The 17,554-nt window shown below is 41.7% G+C and overlaps 1 protein-coding gene and 1 long non-coding RNA gene across 3 annotated transcripts; one reads left to right on the plus strand and one right to left on the minus strand.

Moving 5' to 3' along the window:
* Nucleotides 1-651: 651 nt before the first annotated feature.
* LOC115191308 (zinc finger protein 264-like) lies at nucleotides 652-3,473 on the minus strand. Of its 2 annotated transcripts, XM_029749180.1 has the most exons (4): nucleotides 2,976-3,473; nucleotides 2,489-2,619; nucleotides 2,115-2,285; nucleotides 1,285-1,410 (listed from the first exon to the last, which is right to left on the minus strand). In XM_029749180.1, exons 1-4 carry the CDS (start codon nucleotides 3,250-3,252, stop codon nucleotides 1,327-1,329), a joined length of 663 nt encoding a protein of 220 aa, XP_029605040.1. In that variant the 5' UTR covers nucleotides 3,253-3,473; the 3' UTR covers nucleotides 1,285-1,326. The 2 variants fall into 2 exon arrangements, with proteins under 2 accessions (XP_029605039.1, XP_029605040.1); XM_029749179.1 differs by having other exon boundaries at nucleotides 652-2,285.
* A 2,775-nt stretch (nucleotides 3,474-6,248) lies between these two features.
* On the plus strand, nucleotides 6,249-6,845 carry LOC115191397 (uncharacterized). Its single transcript, XR_003877655.1, has 3 exons — nucleotides 6,249-6,363; nucleotides 6,523-6,585; nucleotides 6,706-6,845. It is a non-coding gene; the product is annotated as an uncharacterized LOC115191397 (long non-coding RNA).
* Nucleotides 6,846-17,554: the final 10,709 nt, after the last annotated feature.

Below are 17,554 nucleotides of genomic sequence, written 5' to 3' on the forward strand. Positions count from 1 at the left end.
ATCGAACACTCTGCATCTTATTGGGATATTTTATTGTTAACGACCTATTGGCCAGTGAGAGGCTTCAAAGCCACCAGTAGGCCATATTGGCACTCCCCAGAAGGTGCAGTCCTCCATAGGAATTAATGGAATTCTACAGTATTTCGATTAAATGTTTCATGGACAAAATTACATGTATTTAAAGCTGTACTTTGCAGAAATCGCTCCGCCACTTCGTGGTTTTTACATTTCTAATAGTTCACCTAATTTCAGTTTGTGATAAAACAAGTAAGTATAGCGTAGAGAATCATTCTAGCATCTAAACGGCTGTGAAATATATTTTCCAAAACCAAACTTATATTTTCAGTTGTTTGAAGCTGGTGTAAGAAACTGTAAGTAGAAGACACAAAAACTATTGCTTCTTAGACTTGATTTCAATGAGAATGACAGATCTATAACTCACATTTCTATGTGAATTTGGTTGAGTCGCAGCTTCAAGTATTTCTTTGTTGTTGTAGTAAGGACAGAAATATTAGAACCTTAAAAAAAAATAATACTTAAGGAAAATGTTTTTAATTTTCCTTTTTAAATGTATGTTTAGCTCACATAATATAATTTAAAACTATGCAATAAGGTGTCTGTAATATAATAAACAGGGCAAAAACAAATATAGACATTAATAAATGCATTTCGGTAGCTTCCCAAATATGTTTTACAAGGGTGGGGTAGTGCCAAGATTAAGGCGCGGTTTCAAAACAGCGCCCCTTATCAGTCATCTAGTGTAAAATAGGAATCATTGCTCTGGACCCTCCTCTTGGAAGAGAGAGGTGATACAAATTACACAGACATAGATGCACACACAGGTAGTAAACACACTATCAACATGGAGAGTTTACCTATCCCCACATCGTTTCAGTCCTATACTGTAGTTACTGAATAACTTAATTGTTGCTAAACCCATCATGTTGGACATAAATTATGTTGTTGGTAAATAACATTCAGCTATGGTAAGTAAAAAGTGGATATTTTCTGCTGACAATACATTAATCTTTGTCTTTAATGCAGGGTTTGATCAAAATGTCAGAATCTATCGAATGGAATAGTTACTTTCTAGATCATAGAGTGGCATGGTTTTTCTGCTGGTGTATCCTGAGGTTTCTCCTCTCTGAGAACCTCTTCCCGCAGTGCGTACAGTCGAACGGCCGTTCTCCCGTGTGGACCTTCAGGTGCATCTTCAGGTGACCAGCCTGGGCGAAGCGCATGTGACACTGGGTACAGCTGAAGGGTTTCTCCCCTGTGTGGACTCTCTGGTGCATCTTTAGGTTGTCCTGGCGGGAGAACCTCTTCTCACACTGGGTACAGCTGAAGGGTTTCTCCCCTGTGTGGACCCTCTGGTGCCTCTCCACCTTCTGGGAGCAGCTGAAGCCTTTCCTACAGAACATGCAGAGGAACCGTTTCTCTTTACTATTGCCTGATGTGGCTCCTTCTCCCTGAGCCTGGACTCTAGCCCTGTCGTTTGAGTTCAATACCTGATCGAAAAGGATCTGGCCGTGTGAATCGGAAGGTGCCATCGACATGAACACTGGGTCACGACCCCTGAACGCATCTAAAGAGGAATGGGTGGCGACATTTGCATTTGTCTCTAAGCTTCCCCTGTAATTTAAGAAATCTCTGCCCTGTGAATGTCCATCTCCTAGGTGACTATCTGCATTCCATGTGGGAGGAGCATCGCCCTCCACTTTCCCCTCATCTACCACTATAACCTCCCCTTTCTTATCTAGGCACCCTTCAGAGTACACACTACTACTGTACCGGTTCCAGTCCCCTCTAGACAGATCAGTCTGTGTCTCTAAACCCAAGGATATGTTGCCAGGGTCCATCTCTGTAGTGTAAGAACAAGATGGATCATCACCGCCAGTGTCTAATGCGTCAACATCCCCACGGGAATTAACAGTCCTCTGGCTCTGGTGAAATACCGGTAAATACTCTGAACCAGGAGCAGGAGGACAGCCCAGTGGCCCTAGTCTCTCTGGGTCTGATCTGTGGTCAGATCCTGTGTGTAAGAACCTGTGTGTTACAGTTAAAGTCTCTGTGTCGGTCTCTGACTTGAGGACGGCGTTCTGCGTTCCACTGACCTCTGTGATGCTGTGTCGGGTCCTGGGCTGCGCTGTGGCGGGGTCCTCCGTTGCAACCGGGGGCGCTCCAGACGCTGCTCCAGTCTGGATGTCTCTGCTGTGTTGTGGGTCTTCCTCTCCTCCAGACCTCTCCTGTTTGACCCCAGGACCTACAGCCTCTGGATCTGCAGACTGACACAAGAGAGGAGGTTATTATTGCTACATGAGTTGAATTGGATAACAATGTCGTAGGGAAGTCTCACAAGCTCCCCTATGGCAGATAAATAAGGATGTACATGTAAGAAAGTGAATAGCTAAGGGGAGCCTTTCTGAACTAAACGGCCACATTTGATTTACAAAGTAACACATTTTTTATGCAACACTATTACACTAACCTCTATCACGATAATGTTCTGGGTTGAGAATCCACTTCTCTCATCAACAGTGATTGGTTGGTCATCTCTCCATGTATTGTGTCCCGTTGGCGTCACAAAGCTCCTGTTGCCTCCAGTGAGATGTCCTTCACCTGAGAGAGTGATTGGGGGAAAATAGGTGGTTAAGTTAGCTACTGTCAATGCTCAACACTATATTGTACAATATTGACACGGTCTACAATTGGCGAGGTTGTAAGGTAACACTTCTCGTAACTTATTGATATACTATTTATTGATTGATGTATTACGTTCAATGAATCACACTGTTTTAATTGACTAAATAATAGGAAATACAGTAAGTCAATAATCTGGTTAGAATATGATAGTGTCTTCGTGCAAGATAGCTAAATAATCATGGGAATTATTGCATTGTATCCAAAAACTGACCAGCTATATATATGATTGAATGGCAACAGGCCACACAGCCTCGGCCTTCTGCAAAATGTACCTCTTGCCATTCCTCTGTATCGGTCGAGGATCTTGACACGACTGGGACGAATGGCGAGAACGCGCTCTCGCGCTGTCCTCTCTGCGCGCTCCCGTGCCACCTTCAGTTCCAGTAGTTTCCTCCGCAATGTCCTGTTTTCTTTCTGGCTTTGAGTTATTTCCAAATGAAACACTGCATAGTCGTCATCTACGAGTTTACAGATCTCTGCCACGGCTGCATTCGCTAGCACCTCCATAATGGAGGCTATTTGAGTGTGAAAAACCATACACTTAGCCATTGTTAGCTAACGTTAGCAGCTAGCGTTACCTAGAAAACATCTATCAACCAAATACTTTCTCTAACGCGAATTAAACACTACATGTGGTAAGTATGTGATGCTGTGCAGTTAAATTAGTCATATTTTAAGTTCCAGTGTGTTTATAAACGTCTAAATAACAACAATAAAAACGCTATCGTGAAAATTGTTCTTGTTGACTTCAGTGTACTTCTTTGTGTGTTTCCTGCAGACCATACAAGTATTACTGCCTCTCACAGGTTGGAGTGTGAATTGCACATTGTCACACAAAAAGGGGAATAAATCACACCACCATCTAATCCAGGGATGGGACCTGATTGTTGTCAGACCTTTGCCCCAGCTAACAAACATGACTCCAATAGTCAACAAATTATTACCTTCAGTTTAGAATGCAATTAGTTTAATCAGCTGTTTGCTAGTGATTGGGGAAAGTGTGACACCACTCCGGCCCCCAAGGACTGGAGTTGCCCGTCCCTGATAACCCTACACATATACACCACTATACCCCAAAAACGCACCACCCCTATCCCACTACTTTAGCCCAACCAGATCCTACTCCAGGCCAACAGACCGAGAGCATGGAACCCCTTCTCTTAAAACCCCATGTAGATCTCTTGCACCCAAAAATGTCTCTGTTACTTCCACTACCACATGTATTTTCTGGGATTCACGCTTCATCCGTGCAGTACAATGAATAAGCATAGCAATAAACACAATAAATCATACCTTAGTAAAACACATCCTCTCTGGATCCCTCTCTTATTCACAAGGGGGCTCCCAGTCTAATCATTCACCCTTGGGCTATCCTATACTCTCTTCACTGCCTCAGAACAGGACATTTTCTGCCCCACTCGAACTCTGGCAATCTCAACCTCTCTCTCTCAAAGGGCACTTTGGATCCCCAGCTGCATGGGCGCCCCCACAGTGGAGACTGCTTTCTTTATCCCAACTTTACACTACCTCTGACTATGCCCTCCTGTATATTTCCCACATTGTGCGATCTCCTTTCTACACACTGCTGCAACATGTCTGAATCCTTAGCACATAAAGCACCGTAGCGGATTTGGAACATAGGCTCACAGTTTAGCAAATATAACCTAACCTGACCTTATCAGGTAGAAACTCTGTGTCAAAGCTCAACAAGACAGACTGTATTCTCAGTCTCGCCATTGCCACCAGGTCTACGTCTCACCAAACAGTGGGTGTCACAAACACCAGGAATATTATTTTTCATTGGATCCACCTCTACACTCAATGCTACCCCACTGATCACTCCTTTGAGTGGCACCCTGCTCCAGAGAGCAAATCACTACACATGTCGATCCCAGAAGCGCGTGACGTGGTTTGCCCGCTGCCTCTGGGCGGAGGATGCACAAAAAAGCTAAACAATTCCACTTCTCAAAACTTAGACAGATGTACAGTTCCCAGTTTGGCCTTTACTCAGCTTGAAACAATGTACAGGCTGGCCAAAAAGCCAGAATACACCTCTCAAGTCAAACGTTGGAAGTCTCTACCACACCTGTCAACGCAGGTACTTCATCCTGGTCTGGCTCACTTCCAAACTCCATGTCACACCCTCGTTGGTGACTTGTTGTAACAGGAGACAGGATCTCACACTCAGTAGTTGATTTGTACTCTTTAACACCATTACTAGGTATATATTCAGAAGATGTAGGTTTGAGCCTGGCGCCTTCCCATTCTTCCATGTTTGTGTTATAAGTCAGAGGGAACTAGACAAATCATAGAGATAGATAGAGGACTCATCTTTGTATCTGTGCCATTATAGCTTCAGTGATAGCATGGGCAGTGCCATTGAGGCAATTTTTTACATTATTTTTATTTAACCTTTATTTAACTAGGCAAGTCAATTAAGAACAAATTCTTATTTACAATGACGTCCTAGGAACCGTGAGTTAACTGCCTTGTTCAGGGGTGAAATTACTGATTTTTACCTTGTCAACTCTGCGATTCGACCTAGCAACCTTTCGGTTACTGGCCCAACGCTCTAACCACTAGGTTACCTGCCACCCAATCTCCATTTTGAAGTAGTACATTGTCTTATTCACGATTGACTGATCCCTCCCGATGACCCGGTTGGACATGACTCCAACAGGGTTACCAGGAAGTATCAGCTAATGAAGTTGGAAGTCCCAACAAGTTAACTACATTAAAATGGCGGAAGCCCTCAATGGTGTTGCCCCTGCTAAATGGCCTTTTGACCACTAGATACCTCTATCATTCTCTATGATTTAAATCAAGACACCCCACTTCCATTTACACTGAAGAGAAAGAATCTTATTGGTTGGAGTCCTAGCTCAAAGGGTTTGGTTAAATGAAAAAGGTATGCACGCTGTCCTTTGAAATACCGTACTGCTTATTACATTACACATCAAATTTCCTATGATCAGTATTTTCCCAGCTGAGAGCAGAATTGTTTAGAAAGAACAGTGTGTTAACAAGAATAGAGCAGAAAATATTACAATTACTTTATTCCATTTACATCACCTCAGTAAGGTAAATATTAAACTGTCCTGTTCTAGCCTAGGTTTACTGTCTCTCTAAAAATAGCATATCATTCTAAAGCAGTCAAACGTAGTATATCATACTAAAACAGTCAAACATAATATAGCATACTAAACGTGTCAAAGCAAGCTTGTGTGATAAATTTGTAAGTTAATATATGTCCTACAATACGTATTATATTGTATGACTGCTATTAGATTGGTAGGCCAATGTAATGTATCCTAACGTAAAGTAACATATTAAACTAAATGGACTGGCACGGATGTGAGTACAATATACGTTTTTCTCTGAGACCAGGTTGACATAGTGGGGATGGGTAAACACTGCATGTTTATAGTGTTTGTATTATCTGTGTGGGCATGTGTACTGTATGTCTGTGTAATCTGTATCACATCTATCTTCCAGGAGGAGGAGGGTCCAGAGGTGCTGCTGGTGAAGGAGGAGGGGTGTGAGGAGGGTCTGGGGAACCCTGAGGGGAACATGGTAATGGAGGACAACCAGTCTATGACTCCTCCTGATCCCACAGAGGAACCCGCTGAGCAGCACAGGACCACACACAGTCTCACCAAGGTGAGGACCTGATCCTTGATCAGCACTTCTATTCTGAGACTCTTTGTGGATATGGGCTCAGGTCTTGATTCATTTTGTCTTAAGTGTGGGACCGTGCCTTTGAATTATCAAACCATTAAAGAGTGTCAAGTAATCAAATTAACTTACATGTTTGCATAGTACTCAGCAATCCCTCATTGACCAATCAGAAGGTGCTGAGTAGAAGAAAGATGTGGGAGCAAGGTAAGGGAGAAATACATATAACTTATGTTTACATACAAAAACACATTATAATGTATGACCAGGGAAAATCCATTTGTATCCATTTGTTTGTAAAGTCTATTTTCTAAACTCTTCCTGCAGGTGGATGGCTGGAGGCTAACAGAGGAGACTGGGCGGCCATCTTGGATTCCCAGACGCAGACCGGTGCAGCCAAGGGCCTAGGGGATAACATCACTGAGCAGGCCAGGACCAGAGATGACATAGTGGAGGTCAGTGGATGGGACAGAGCTGTCAACTCTGGACTGGGGAACAACTCTGTTAATCACAGCCAGAAACAGCCAGTGAGACACAAAACAACAACCAAAACACGTTCTAAAGTGAATACTGGAAAAATATTCCTAACAGAGAACGTGGGGAATGGTCAGTGGTGAGCTATAGAAAACAAATGTCATATTGGTTTATATTTTGTGATGTCATTAAAAGTGTTATAAAGGAAATACTGTAACTGAAAAGTATATGCACTACTTGTCCGATGTCTCCATCCTTAACATTGTATATGAACAATTATGAAAGTATTTTTGTTAAGGTAGGAAGGTGATTTTTGGAGCCATAAGAGAATTTGTCTCCTATAAACTTTGCACAGTAAGTAGCCACGCCCTGCGTGAGGTCAGAAACCGTGTCAGCCTGACGGAACCGTCCCTGTCGACCAGAGTGCATAAAAGGATTGGTAAAGAAATGTACATTTGGACCAGAAAGGCGTTGAGCTGCGGCTCACATCCAAAGTGGTTCGAACTGTGAATAGCAACACGAGGTGGAGGCGAGAAGCTCACCTACCAGACAATCACTGGTGCAGCTGTCCTAAGTCAAATATCTAGAAAAGGGAATTTAAGTGGGACCATCTACTACTCTTCTCAAATCACCGTATTCTACTACTCTCATCACCAATGGGAACCATCGACACGGCTGGCTAGACTATCTTCCAAGGAGCATCTTCTAGAGTGAACAACAGTAGAAGACGGGAAAAGGGGGACCCCTTTTGGACAATTAGAGCCTAACAAGCGTGCCACGAAAAGGCCCAACAGCGAACCAAGGCATTGACATGTAAATACATTCATGATTTCTTACTCCAAATGGGCGGCGGTTCGTGTGCAAAGTTTATGATTACTGTGAGAAAAGTTTCTAAAATGTATCAACAATAAGTGTCTCTTTTTCCAATCTTTCTCTCTCTCCCTCCCTCTCCATCTCCTTTTGTAAAAAGCCACCATATTGTGTCAGTCCGCTAGGGACCTTTTCCTAATGTGTGAAGTGTGTATGTTATCATTTAGTTAGCTAGTGAATAAATAATTACACCAATTTGTGTAGTACTGAATCATAAGTAAGGCTGGGTGTTACGTTCCCCAGTTCCTGTGTTGTTGTGGGTTTGTATGTGTGTGTATTTCAGGAAATGGCTTCCTGGAATCCTAAAGCAGCTGATTGGTCGGCCCCATAGCTGATTGGAGCTCTGACCCCTCCCTCTCGTCAGGGAAAACAGCTGTCTCTTCAATTGCCAACTCCTTCTCCAGCTTGATAAAAGCCAGTTTTCCTTTGTCAGGGAGGAGAGCTTCTTTTTATGTCCTTTGTTGGTCAGTGAAAGTTTTGTTGATATTATTTTTTAGCTGCTCCTTCAGAGGTATGTGTATGCCAATAGGACTTAGTTTTTTTGGTTAATTTAAATTGTTCACGTAAATTATTGGAAAATTATTCTGTTTTATTTGTTCCCGGGGGGGAAGGGGAACGCACCTTGGGAGTGTTCAGGCAAGAGGCCTGCAGGCATACATAACCCGTAGTATTTAATCTGTGTATGCACACTAGGTAAGACCTGGGCGGACCAACCCCTGTATTTTGGTTAGCGCGCCAAGTGGTGCTAAAGGTTAGGTAAGAAGTGGGAAGGCAGGTAATGTAGGCGAGGGGACTCTCATTTTTACTTTCTTTGCTTTGGTTCCGTCCAGCCCCTTTTCCCCAAATTACCGTGTTAAGGAATAATAAATTCCTTGTAAACAGTATTTTTCTCTGCCTCTGTCGTCCTTCCCCGCACCTACGATCACATACTTTTTCACTTCACGGGGAGTTGAGATGTAGCAGGGTGTTGCGTTCCCTCCTCCAAGAGGCGTATATAACACTGGGATTTTTGCAGATGCAGGAGGTTACGACTGTTCAGGATGAAGATATGATGCGAGGTTATGATTAATACGTTGACTGTTTTATGGATGTGATAGGTAAAGACCTTTAGAGTTTAATTCAGGAGATGCTAACTCTTTAAACAACCGCTCTCGTGGTGCCCCAAATCCTAATAAATTAAATAGTTAGTTGATTAGATAAATAACAGTCATCAGAAGTAAAGTCACGACAGTAGTGAAGGTCTTTGTAATGTTGGACCTTAACTAAAGTATTCTAAAATGTTATCAAAGTGAGGGTACCAGATTTACAGAAAAATGTAGTGTTACCACAGTGAGAAGTTATTTTACTTGTCACGTTTTTTGCAATAAAAGTACTGTCCTTCATGTTATGAGTGTACGACCATTTTGTTGAAAATACAAAATGGACTCAGTGTTGACTGACTTGGTTATGTTTTGTCATTGTAGGGACTGAGTTTCCCTTCTCTCAGTTGAACCAAAACATATTTAATTCTTGAATCAACACATATGGACTTTCTTTTATAATAAACTCCAATGGCTCCATATCGTTAGGTACTTGAATCACAGACTTAGAGATGGACTTGACAGTAGTTAACATTTTATAATATCATGTCATGTTTGTGTGTACAGCAAAGAGTTACTTATATAATAAACCTTTATTATTTTCTGTAAAACAGGTCAGCACCTCAGAAGTAAATGTCAGTTGGCTTTTTCATAGCCGAGCATTCAAAGGGGGAGAGAGAGAGAGAATGAACAGCAGATCCAGGACAAGGTAGCACATCCGGTGAACAGGTCAGGGTTCCATAGCGGCAAGCAGAACAGTTGAAACTGGAGCAGCAGCACAACAAGGTGGACTGAGGAAAGACAGGAGTCATCAGGTTGGAACCCATCCAACTTGGAGCGGGAGCAGTTTTGCCTTGAAGAATGGGCAAAAATCTCAGTGGATAGATGTGCCAAGCTTATTAAAGAGACATACCCCAAGAGACTTGCAGCTGTAATTGCTGCAAAAGGTGGCTCTACAAAGTATTGACTGTAGGGTGGTGAATAGTCATGCATGTTCAAGTAGTTTTTGTCTTATTTCTTGTTTGTTTCACAATGAAAAAGATTTTGCATCTTCAAAGTGGTAGGCATGTTGTGTAAATCAAATGATACAAACCCCCCAAAATACATTTTAATTACAGGTTGTAAAGCAACAAAGTAGGAAAAATGCCAAGGTGGGTGAATACTTTCGCAAGCAACAAAAAAAAGCAAGTATGTTCAACATAGGAGGGCCAAGCAAAGGAAGTATCTCTCTCAGTAGTTTAGTTGGAATAGGGTCCAGTAGGCAGCTAGAAGGTTTAGAGGCCATGACTATTTTTGTGAATGTGTCGAAAGAAACAGGATTAAAAAAAAAACTTGTGTCTACATTGATCCTAGGTCCTGGCAGTTCTGTCCAGACTGAGGACAACTGAGTTTTGGAGAAATACGCAGATTCAAAGAGGACTCGATAATTTTCTTCCTAATGATCATGATCTTTTCGTTGAAGAAGTTCATGAATTCATCACTGCTGAAGTGAAGGACATCCTTTCTTGGGGAATGCTGCTTTTTAGTTAGCTTTGCGACAGTATCAAAAATAAAATATGGATTATTTTTATTCTCCTCAATTAGGTTGGAAAAGTAGGCTGATTGAGCAGCAGTGAGGGCTCTTCAATATTGCACGATACTGTCTTTCCAAGCTAGTCGGAAGACTTCCAGTTTGGTGGAACGCCATTTCTTTTATAATTTTCTGGAAGCTTGTTTCAGGGCTTGTGTATTTTCTGTATACCAGGGAGCTAATTTCTTGATTTTTAGAGGTGCCCCTGCATCTAGGGCATTATTCAAGGTTAAATTTAGATCCTCAGTTAGGTGGTTAACTGATTTTTGTACTCTGATGTCCTTGGGTAGGTGGAGGGGGTCTGGAAGGGCATCTAGGAATCTTTGGGTTGTCCGAGAATTTGTAGCGCAACTTTTGACAATCCTTGGTTGGGGTCCAGGATTATGAGGAAAAATATTTAGATCCACCAGTGGACAGAACAATCTGTACCTTTTTAAATAAAGGTTCAATATAATGTTTTTAATAAATCAATTACATCTCTTAAAGGATGCATCATAACAGCTGTATTTCTGTTTTTTGAAAGTTATACATCTTTAAAACTTGATTGCTGACATGCAAAAAAATGTGGGACTATATCAACCATGGACTAATGAAACAAATATGATAGTTTTTGAGTGGAGTTTTACTTTAGCTTTTATCAAACTAAGTTAAGGGATTGGTTAAGAGATGGCTGAGTTGATAAATAAAAAATGCTTAAAGATGCAATATGCAGAAATCGCACTGCCGTTTACTCGTTGCTAAAATTCTAATAGTTTGCCTAATTTCAGTTTCTGACAAAACAAGCAAAAACAAGCAATAATGTAGAGAATCATTTTCACCATCTTTTCAATAACCAAAAATATTGTTTTTTCAGCTGTTTGAAGATGCTGCTACTCTCTATTATCTATGCATAGTCACTTTATTTACTCTGCCTACATGTACATATTACCTCGACACCGGTGCCCCCGCACATTGACATTGACTCTGTAGATGTACCCCCTGTATATAGCCCCGCAACTGCTGTTCTTTAATTCATTGTTATTCTTATCTCTTACTTTTTTTGTGGTATTTTCTTAAGACTGCATTGTTGGTTAAGGGCTTGTAAGTAAGCATTTCACTGTAAAGTCTACACCTGTTGTATTTGGCGCATGTGACAAATACGATTTGATTTGTTGTACAAAACAAAGTAAATTATCCCAAAACTCAACTTAAGCATGTTAAGCATAGAAATAGCGCACACAGAACAGATCTACTGCTTCTGAGACTTGCTTTCAATGAGTGATATATATATATAACTCACATTTCTATGTGAATTTGTTCAGGTCACCCAAAAATTACATATTGCAGCTTTAAAATAATCATAGAAAATGTACTTCTCATGGACTAAGTCAGATTCACTCCAAATTTGGTCTTTGGATTCATCACAATAGTACTTGATGAGTTTGAGAAAATAACGTTAATGCATTCAAAGTTGGCTACATTATACCGGCAGATGCATATTGGCACATAAGCTAACATTTTAAAATATGCACACAAACAAATACTTCTTCTTCTCATGAACTATAGGTTCAAATTACACCAAATTATGAATGTAGGCCCATGGTACATGTCTTAACTTAGTTTGAGAAAAGCTAAGGTATTGGCAGTTTTTACACGTCCATTTTAAAAACTACTGTAAATCCACTCCACAGGGGCCTATCAACTTGACTTGTCATTGCTATCATGGACATCCCTAAGATGAACCATATTGAACTTGGTATTGATATCTCAAAGAACAAGGAAACTATTAACCACCCATTCTTTGCATATGTAATGCAAATCTTCTGCAATCATCTTCTCATGAATCAGCCTCGTATGAATTTAAGAATGATTAGTTGCGGCATTCAAAGTCGGCCACATGACACCACTAGATGGTACCATATCACACCAGGACTATAAGAACTGAACCGACAGACATGGGGCCATGAAATTTGAAATGTAAACCTTATGTATATGTCTTTAGAAGCTGTGTGAATATAGTGTCACCTTAGACGGCTACACCAGACTAGTTAGTGGCACTGTAGATGTCATTGGCACCAGTGGCACCATATGATACTAGAGCAAAACTATTGATCAAGTGGACTTTGTCTTATTTAAATGAATGTTAGATTTAAATTATGCAGACAAACAATGTGAAATAACATGAAAATAAAGTTTGAAAATATCTTAACATATACCATTAGTCAAATTGACCCAGGAATGTGTATACAAACTCAATACATTAAGTAATTACTTTAAGAATGATTACTTGCTGCAATTTAAAAAAGATGACTAACTTACAGCACTAGACTAAACATCACTTGCGTCATCCTTGTGGTTTTGAGCAATAAACATGTTAGTACTTTCACTGGTTGCACATAAAGGAAGATAGTTCCTACATGATAGAGTACTTGCTTTTTTTACTCAACTGATCTTGTATCCTACCTGTGAACCCTGTTAATTGCTGCTCGCAGCTATATTTATTATTATCTGATCTCACCCTATTCTGCATAAACATGACAGCGCTTTATAACCAATATAAACTTAATAAATATACTTACACACACACTAACAAACACCTACTGTACACGTCAAAATAGTTTAGTCAGGTTTGTCTGATGACGACTTGACTTATCATAGCTGACTTATTTTTACCCACAACATATTTATGTCCACCGTGATGGATTTAACAACAATGAAGTCATTATGTAACTGCAGTATAAGACTCAAATGTAGTGGGGATGGGTAAACACTCCATGTTGAAGTACCTGTATGTCTGTATGTCTGTATGTCTGTGTAATCTGTATCACCTCTCTCTTCCAGGAGGAGGAGGGTCCAGAGGTGCTTCTGGTGAAGGAGGAGGGGTGTGAGGGGGATCTGGGGGACCCTGAGGGGACCATGGTAATGGAGGACAACCAGACTACACCTCCTCCTGAACCCACAGAGGAACCAGCTGAGCAGCACAGGACCACATACAGTCTCACTGAGGTGAGCCTACTGTAAACTACTGTCTGTATGGTATTAGGTCAGGGCCTGTATCCCCAATGCATCTCAGAGTAGGAGTGCTAAGCTAGCATCAGTTTTGCCTTTTAGATCATAATGAATAAGACTATGTAGACAGGTGGGGGGCCTGATCCTCGATCAGCACTTCTTCTTTGAGACTCTTTGTGGATACGGGGCACAGGTCTTGATTGATTTTGTCTTAAGTGTGAGACCATACCTTTGAATGATCAAACCATTAAAGAGTGGCAAGTAATCAAATCAACAAACACGTTTGTATAGTACTCAATCCCTCTTTGCCCAATCACAAGATGCTCCATAGCAGGTTGCTCATATCAGATTTCTTGATCCAACATCCTCTCACTCTGTATCTCTTACAGTCAGTAGACATGGAGGATGGGAAGCCTGATCTGCTGCTGGTCAAAGAGGAGACAGTAGAAGACAGACCAGAGAACACTGATCTGCTGAGTGGACCAAAGGTAAGGGAGATATACATATAAGATACAGCAACTTACTGTATGTTTACATACAAAAACACACATTATAATGTATGAATTTGACCAGGTAATTGACTCAAAACTCCATATCTACAGTTACCTCTGCCATGTTTGTAAAGTCTATTTTGTAACTTCTTCCTGCAGGTGGTTGGCTGGAGGCTAACAGAGGAGACTGGGTGGCCATTTTGGAACCCAGACCGGTGCAGCCAAGGGCCCAGGCGACAACATCACCGAGCAAGCCAGGACCAGAGGCGACATAGTTGAGGTCAGTGGATGGGACAGCTCCCTTAACTCAGGGCTGGGGAACAACACTGTTAACCATGACCAGAAACAGACAGTAGAACATAAAACAACAACCAAAGTTAGTCTCCATGACAACAGATTGGCTGAGACCAGGGTGTGGCGTAAATTTGGTCCGCGAGGACAGGGAGGTGTCTGTATGCTGCGTGAGAGAACAGACACAGACTCGGTTAGTGATGCTCCGTCCTGCTCCTATAGTTGTGATTCAGAGAGACTGATGGCGCCTCAGGTTAACCCCCTAACAGGTGCTGCTATAGGATCTTCTATAGGATCTATCAACTGGACCCTGCGACAACACAGACACTCCCTGGCCTTCGTCCTCCTCACACTCTCCTAATGTTAAACCAGACCTCAGACAATGCCAGTGCCTCAACACTAAATGGTTACACAAGCCCATTGACAAAGGACAGTAGAAAAAATTATATTAGTAGATCCGGTGGCAAAGAAAAGCACTTCCCTTGTCCGTTCTGTGGGAAAGCCTTAAATTTCCCCGAACAGGTGGAAATCCACCAGAGGATGCACACGGGGGAGAAAGTGGTCGGCTTACACATGTGCCGGGCCATTTTCTCCCACTCGTACAAGCTGAAGAGGCGCCAGAGGGTCCACACGGGAGAAATCTTACAGCTTCTCCAAGTGTGAGAAGAGGTTCTCCCACCAGCACCAGTTGAAGAGTGCACCTGAAGATGCACACAGGAGAGAGGTTGTTTGCCTGTATGCACTGCCGGAAGAGGTTCTCAGAAAGGAGCTACCTCAGAATACTCCAGCAGAAAATGCACACAAGCCATGTACACTGAGTGTACTAAACATTAGGAACATCTTCCTATTATTGTGTTGCACCCCCTTTTGCCCCCGGAAAAGCCTCGATTCGTTGGGGCATTGACTCTACAAGATGTCAAAAGTATTGGAGGGGACTAAAATGCTTTTCACAATTGTGTCAAGTTGGCTGGGTGTCTTTTGGGTGGTGGACCATTCTTGATACACACAGGAAACTGTTGAACATGAAAAACCCAGCAGCGTTGCAGTTCTTGACACACTTAAATATGTGCGCCTGGCACCTACTACCATACCCCGTTCAAAGGCACTTCAATATTTTGTCTCTCCCATTCACACATACACAATCCATGTCTACATTGTCTCAAGGCTTAAAATTTTTTTTTTTTTACCTCTCCTCTTCATCTACACTGATTGACATTGATTTAACAAGTGACATCAATAAGGGATCATAGCTTTCACCAGGTCAGTCTGTCATGGAAAGAGCAGGTGTTCTTAATTTTTTGTACACTCAGTGTGTAGTGATACGTAGTACTATTTAGTTTGTTTGTAGTTAATTCTGTTGGTTTTGGATGTAGTAGGAAACTGGATGAGGTGAACTGAGGAAAGAATGAGTATGATGAGACAGAGTAGATGATATGGTGATGGTTGGTGTGATGGTGTCTGTAAAAATGTTTCACTGATGAAGAGTGACAACTATGTACCTTTACATGACATGAAGTAGGGAAGATGTGTGTAATGTTGAACCTTTTCCAAAGTGTTCTAAAATGTATTTGATCAAGTTGAGGGAACAAGATTTACAAAAACATTATTTACAGTGCATTCGGAAAGTATTCAGATCCCTTGACTTTTTCCAAATTGTGTTACGTTATAGCCTTATTCTAAAATAGATTAAATAATTTTTTTCCTCAACAATCTACACACAATACCCCATAATGACAAGCAAAAACAGTAAATATCACATTTACATAAGTATTCAGACCCTTTACTCAGTGCTTTAAAGCACCTTTGTCAGTGATTACAGCCTCAAGTCGTCTTAGGTATGCCGTTACAAGCTTGAAACACCTGTATTTGGAGAATTTGTCCCATTCGTTTCTGCATATCCTCTCAAGCTCTGTCAGGTTGGATGGGGAGCGTCACTGCACAGCTATTTTCAGGTCTCTTCAGAGATGTTCGATTGGGTTCAAGTCCGGGCTCTGGCTGGGCCACTCAAGGACATTCAGAGACTTGTCTGGAAGCCACACCTGCGTTGTCTTGGCTGTGTGCTTAAGGTCGTTGTCCTGTTGGAAAGGGAACTTTCACCCCAGTCTGAGGTCCTGAGTGCTCTGGAGCAGGTTTTCATCAAGGATCTCTATGTTCTTTGCTCTGTTCATCTTTCCCTCGATCCTGACGAGTCTCCCAGTCCCTGCCGCTGAAAAACATCCCATCCCTGCTGCCACCACCATGCTTCACCATAGGGATGGTGCCAGGTTTCCTCCAGACATGACACTTGGCATTTAGGCCAAATAGTTCAATATTGGTTTCATCAGGCTGGAGAATCTTGTTCCTCATGTTCTGAGAGCCCTTTTGGTGCCTTCTGGCAAACTCAGAGCGGGCTGTAATGTGCCGTCTGGCCACAATGAAGGCCTGATTGGTGGAGTGCTGCAGAGATGGTTGTGATTCTGGAAGGTTCTCCCATCTCCACAGAGGAACTCTTGAGCTCTCTCACAGTGACCATCGGGTTCTTGGTCACCTCCCTGACCATGACCCTTCTCCTCCGATTGCTCAGTTTTGCCGGGCGGCCAGCTCTAGGAAGAGTCTTAGTGGTTCCGAACTTCTTCCATTTAAGAATGATGGAGGCCACTGTGTTCTTGGGGATCTTCAATGGTGCAAAAATGTTTTGGTACCCTTCCCCAGATCTGTGCCTCGATACAACCCTGTCTCGGAGCTCTATCGACAATTCCTTTGACCTCAAGGTTCAGTTTTTGCTTATATAGACAGGTGTTTGCCTTTCCAAATCATGTACAATCAATTGAATTTACCACAGGTGGACTCCAGTCAAGTTGCAGAAACGTCTCAAGGATGATCATTGGAAACAGAATGCACCTGAGCTCAATTTCGAGTCTAGTAGCAAAGGGTCTGAATACTTATGTAAATAAGGTATTTCATTTATTTTATATTTTTTGCAAGAATTTCAAAAAATCTGTTTTTGCTTGTCATTATGGGGTATTGCATGTAGATTGATGAGGATTTTTGAAATATTTTTCATACACTTTAAAATAAGGCTGTAACGTAACAACATGTGGAAAAAGTGAAGGGGTCTGAATACTTTTCCGAATGCACTGTATATTTACAGAAAAAAGTGTTACCATAGTGAGAAAAGTTATTCTACATGACACATTGTTTTGTGCAATAAAAGTATTGTACTTCAAATTGTGTGTATGACCGTTTTGTTGAAATGAAATACAAAATTGACTCTGTGCTGACTGACTTGGTTATTTTTGTGTCATTGCAGGTGTCATTGCAGGTACTGAGTTTCCCTTATCTCAGTCCACTGCGGTCCCATTTTGGGTGAGGTGATGGAAGTAGGAAAGTTTGTGGGGAATTTTATTTTATTATAAATTCAGGGTTAGTTAAGA

Source organism: Salmo trutta, chromosome 4 (genome assembly GCF_901001165.1).
Source record: "Salmo trutta chromosome 4, fSalTru1.1, whole genome shotgun sequence".
NCBI classification, from domain to species: Eukaryota; Metazoa; Chordata; class Actinopteri; order Salmoniformes; family Salmonidae; genus Salmo; species Salmo trutta.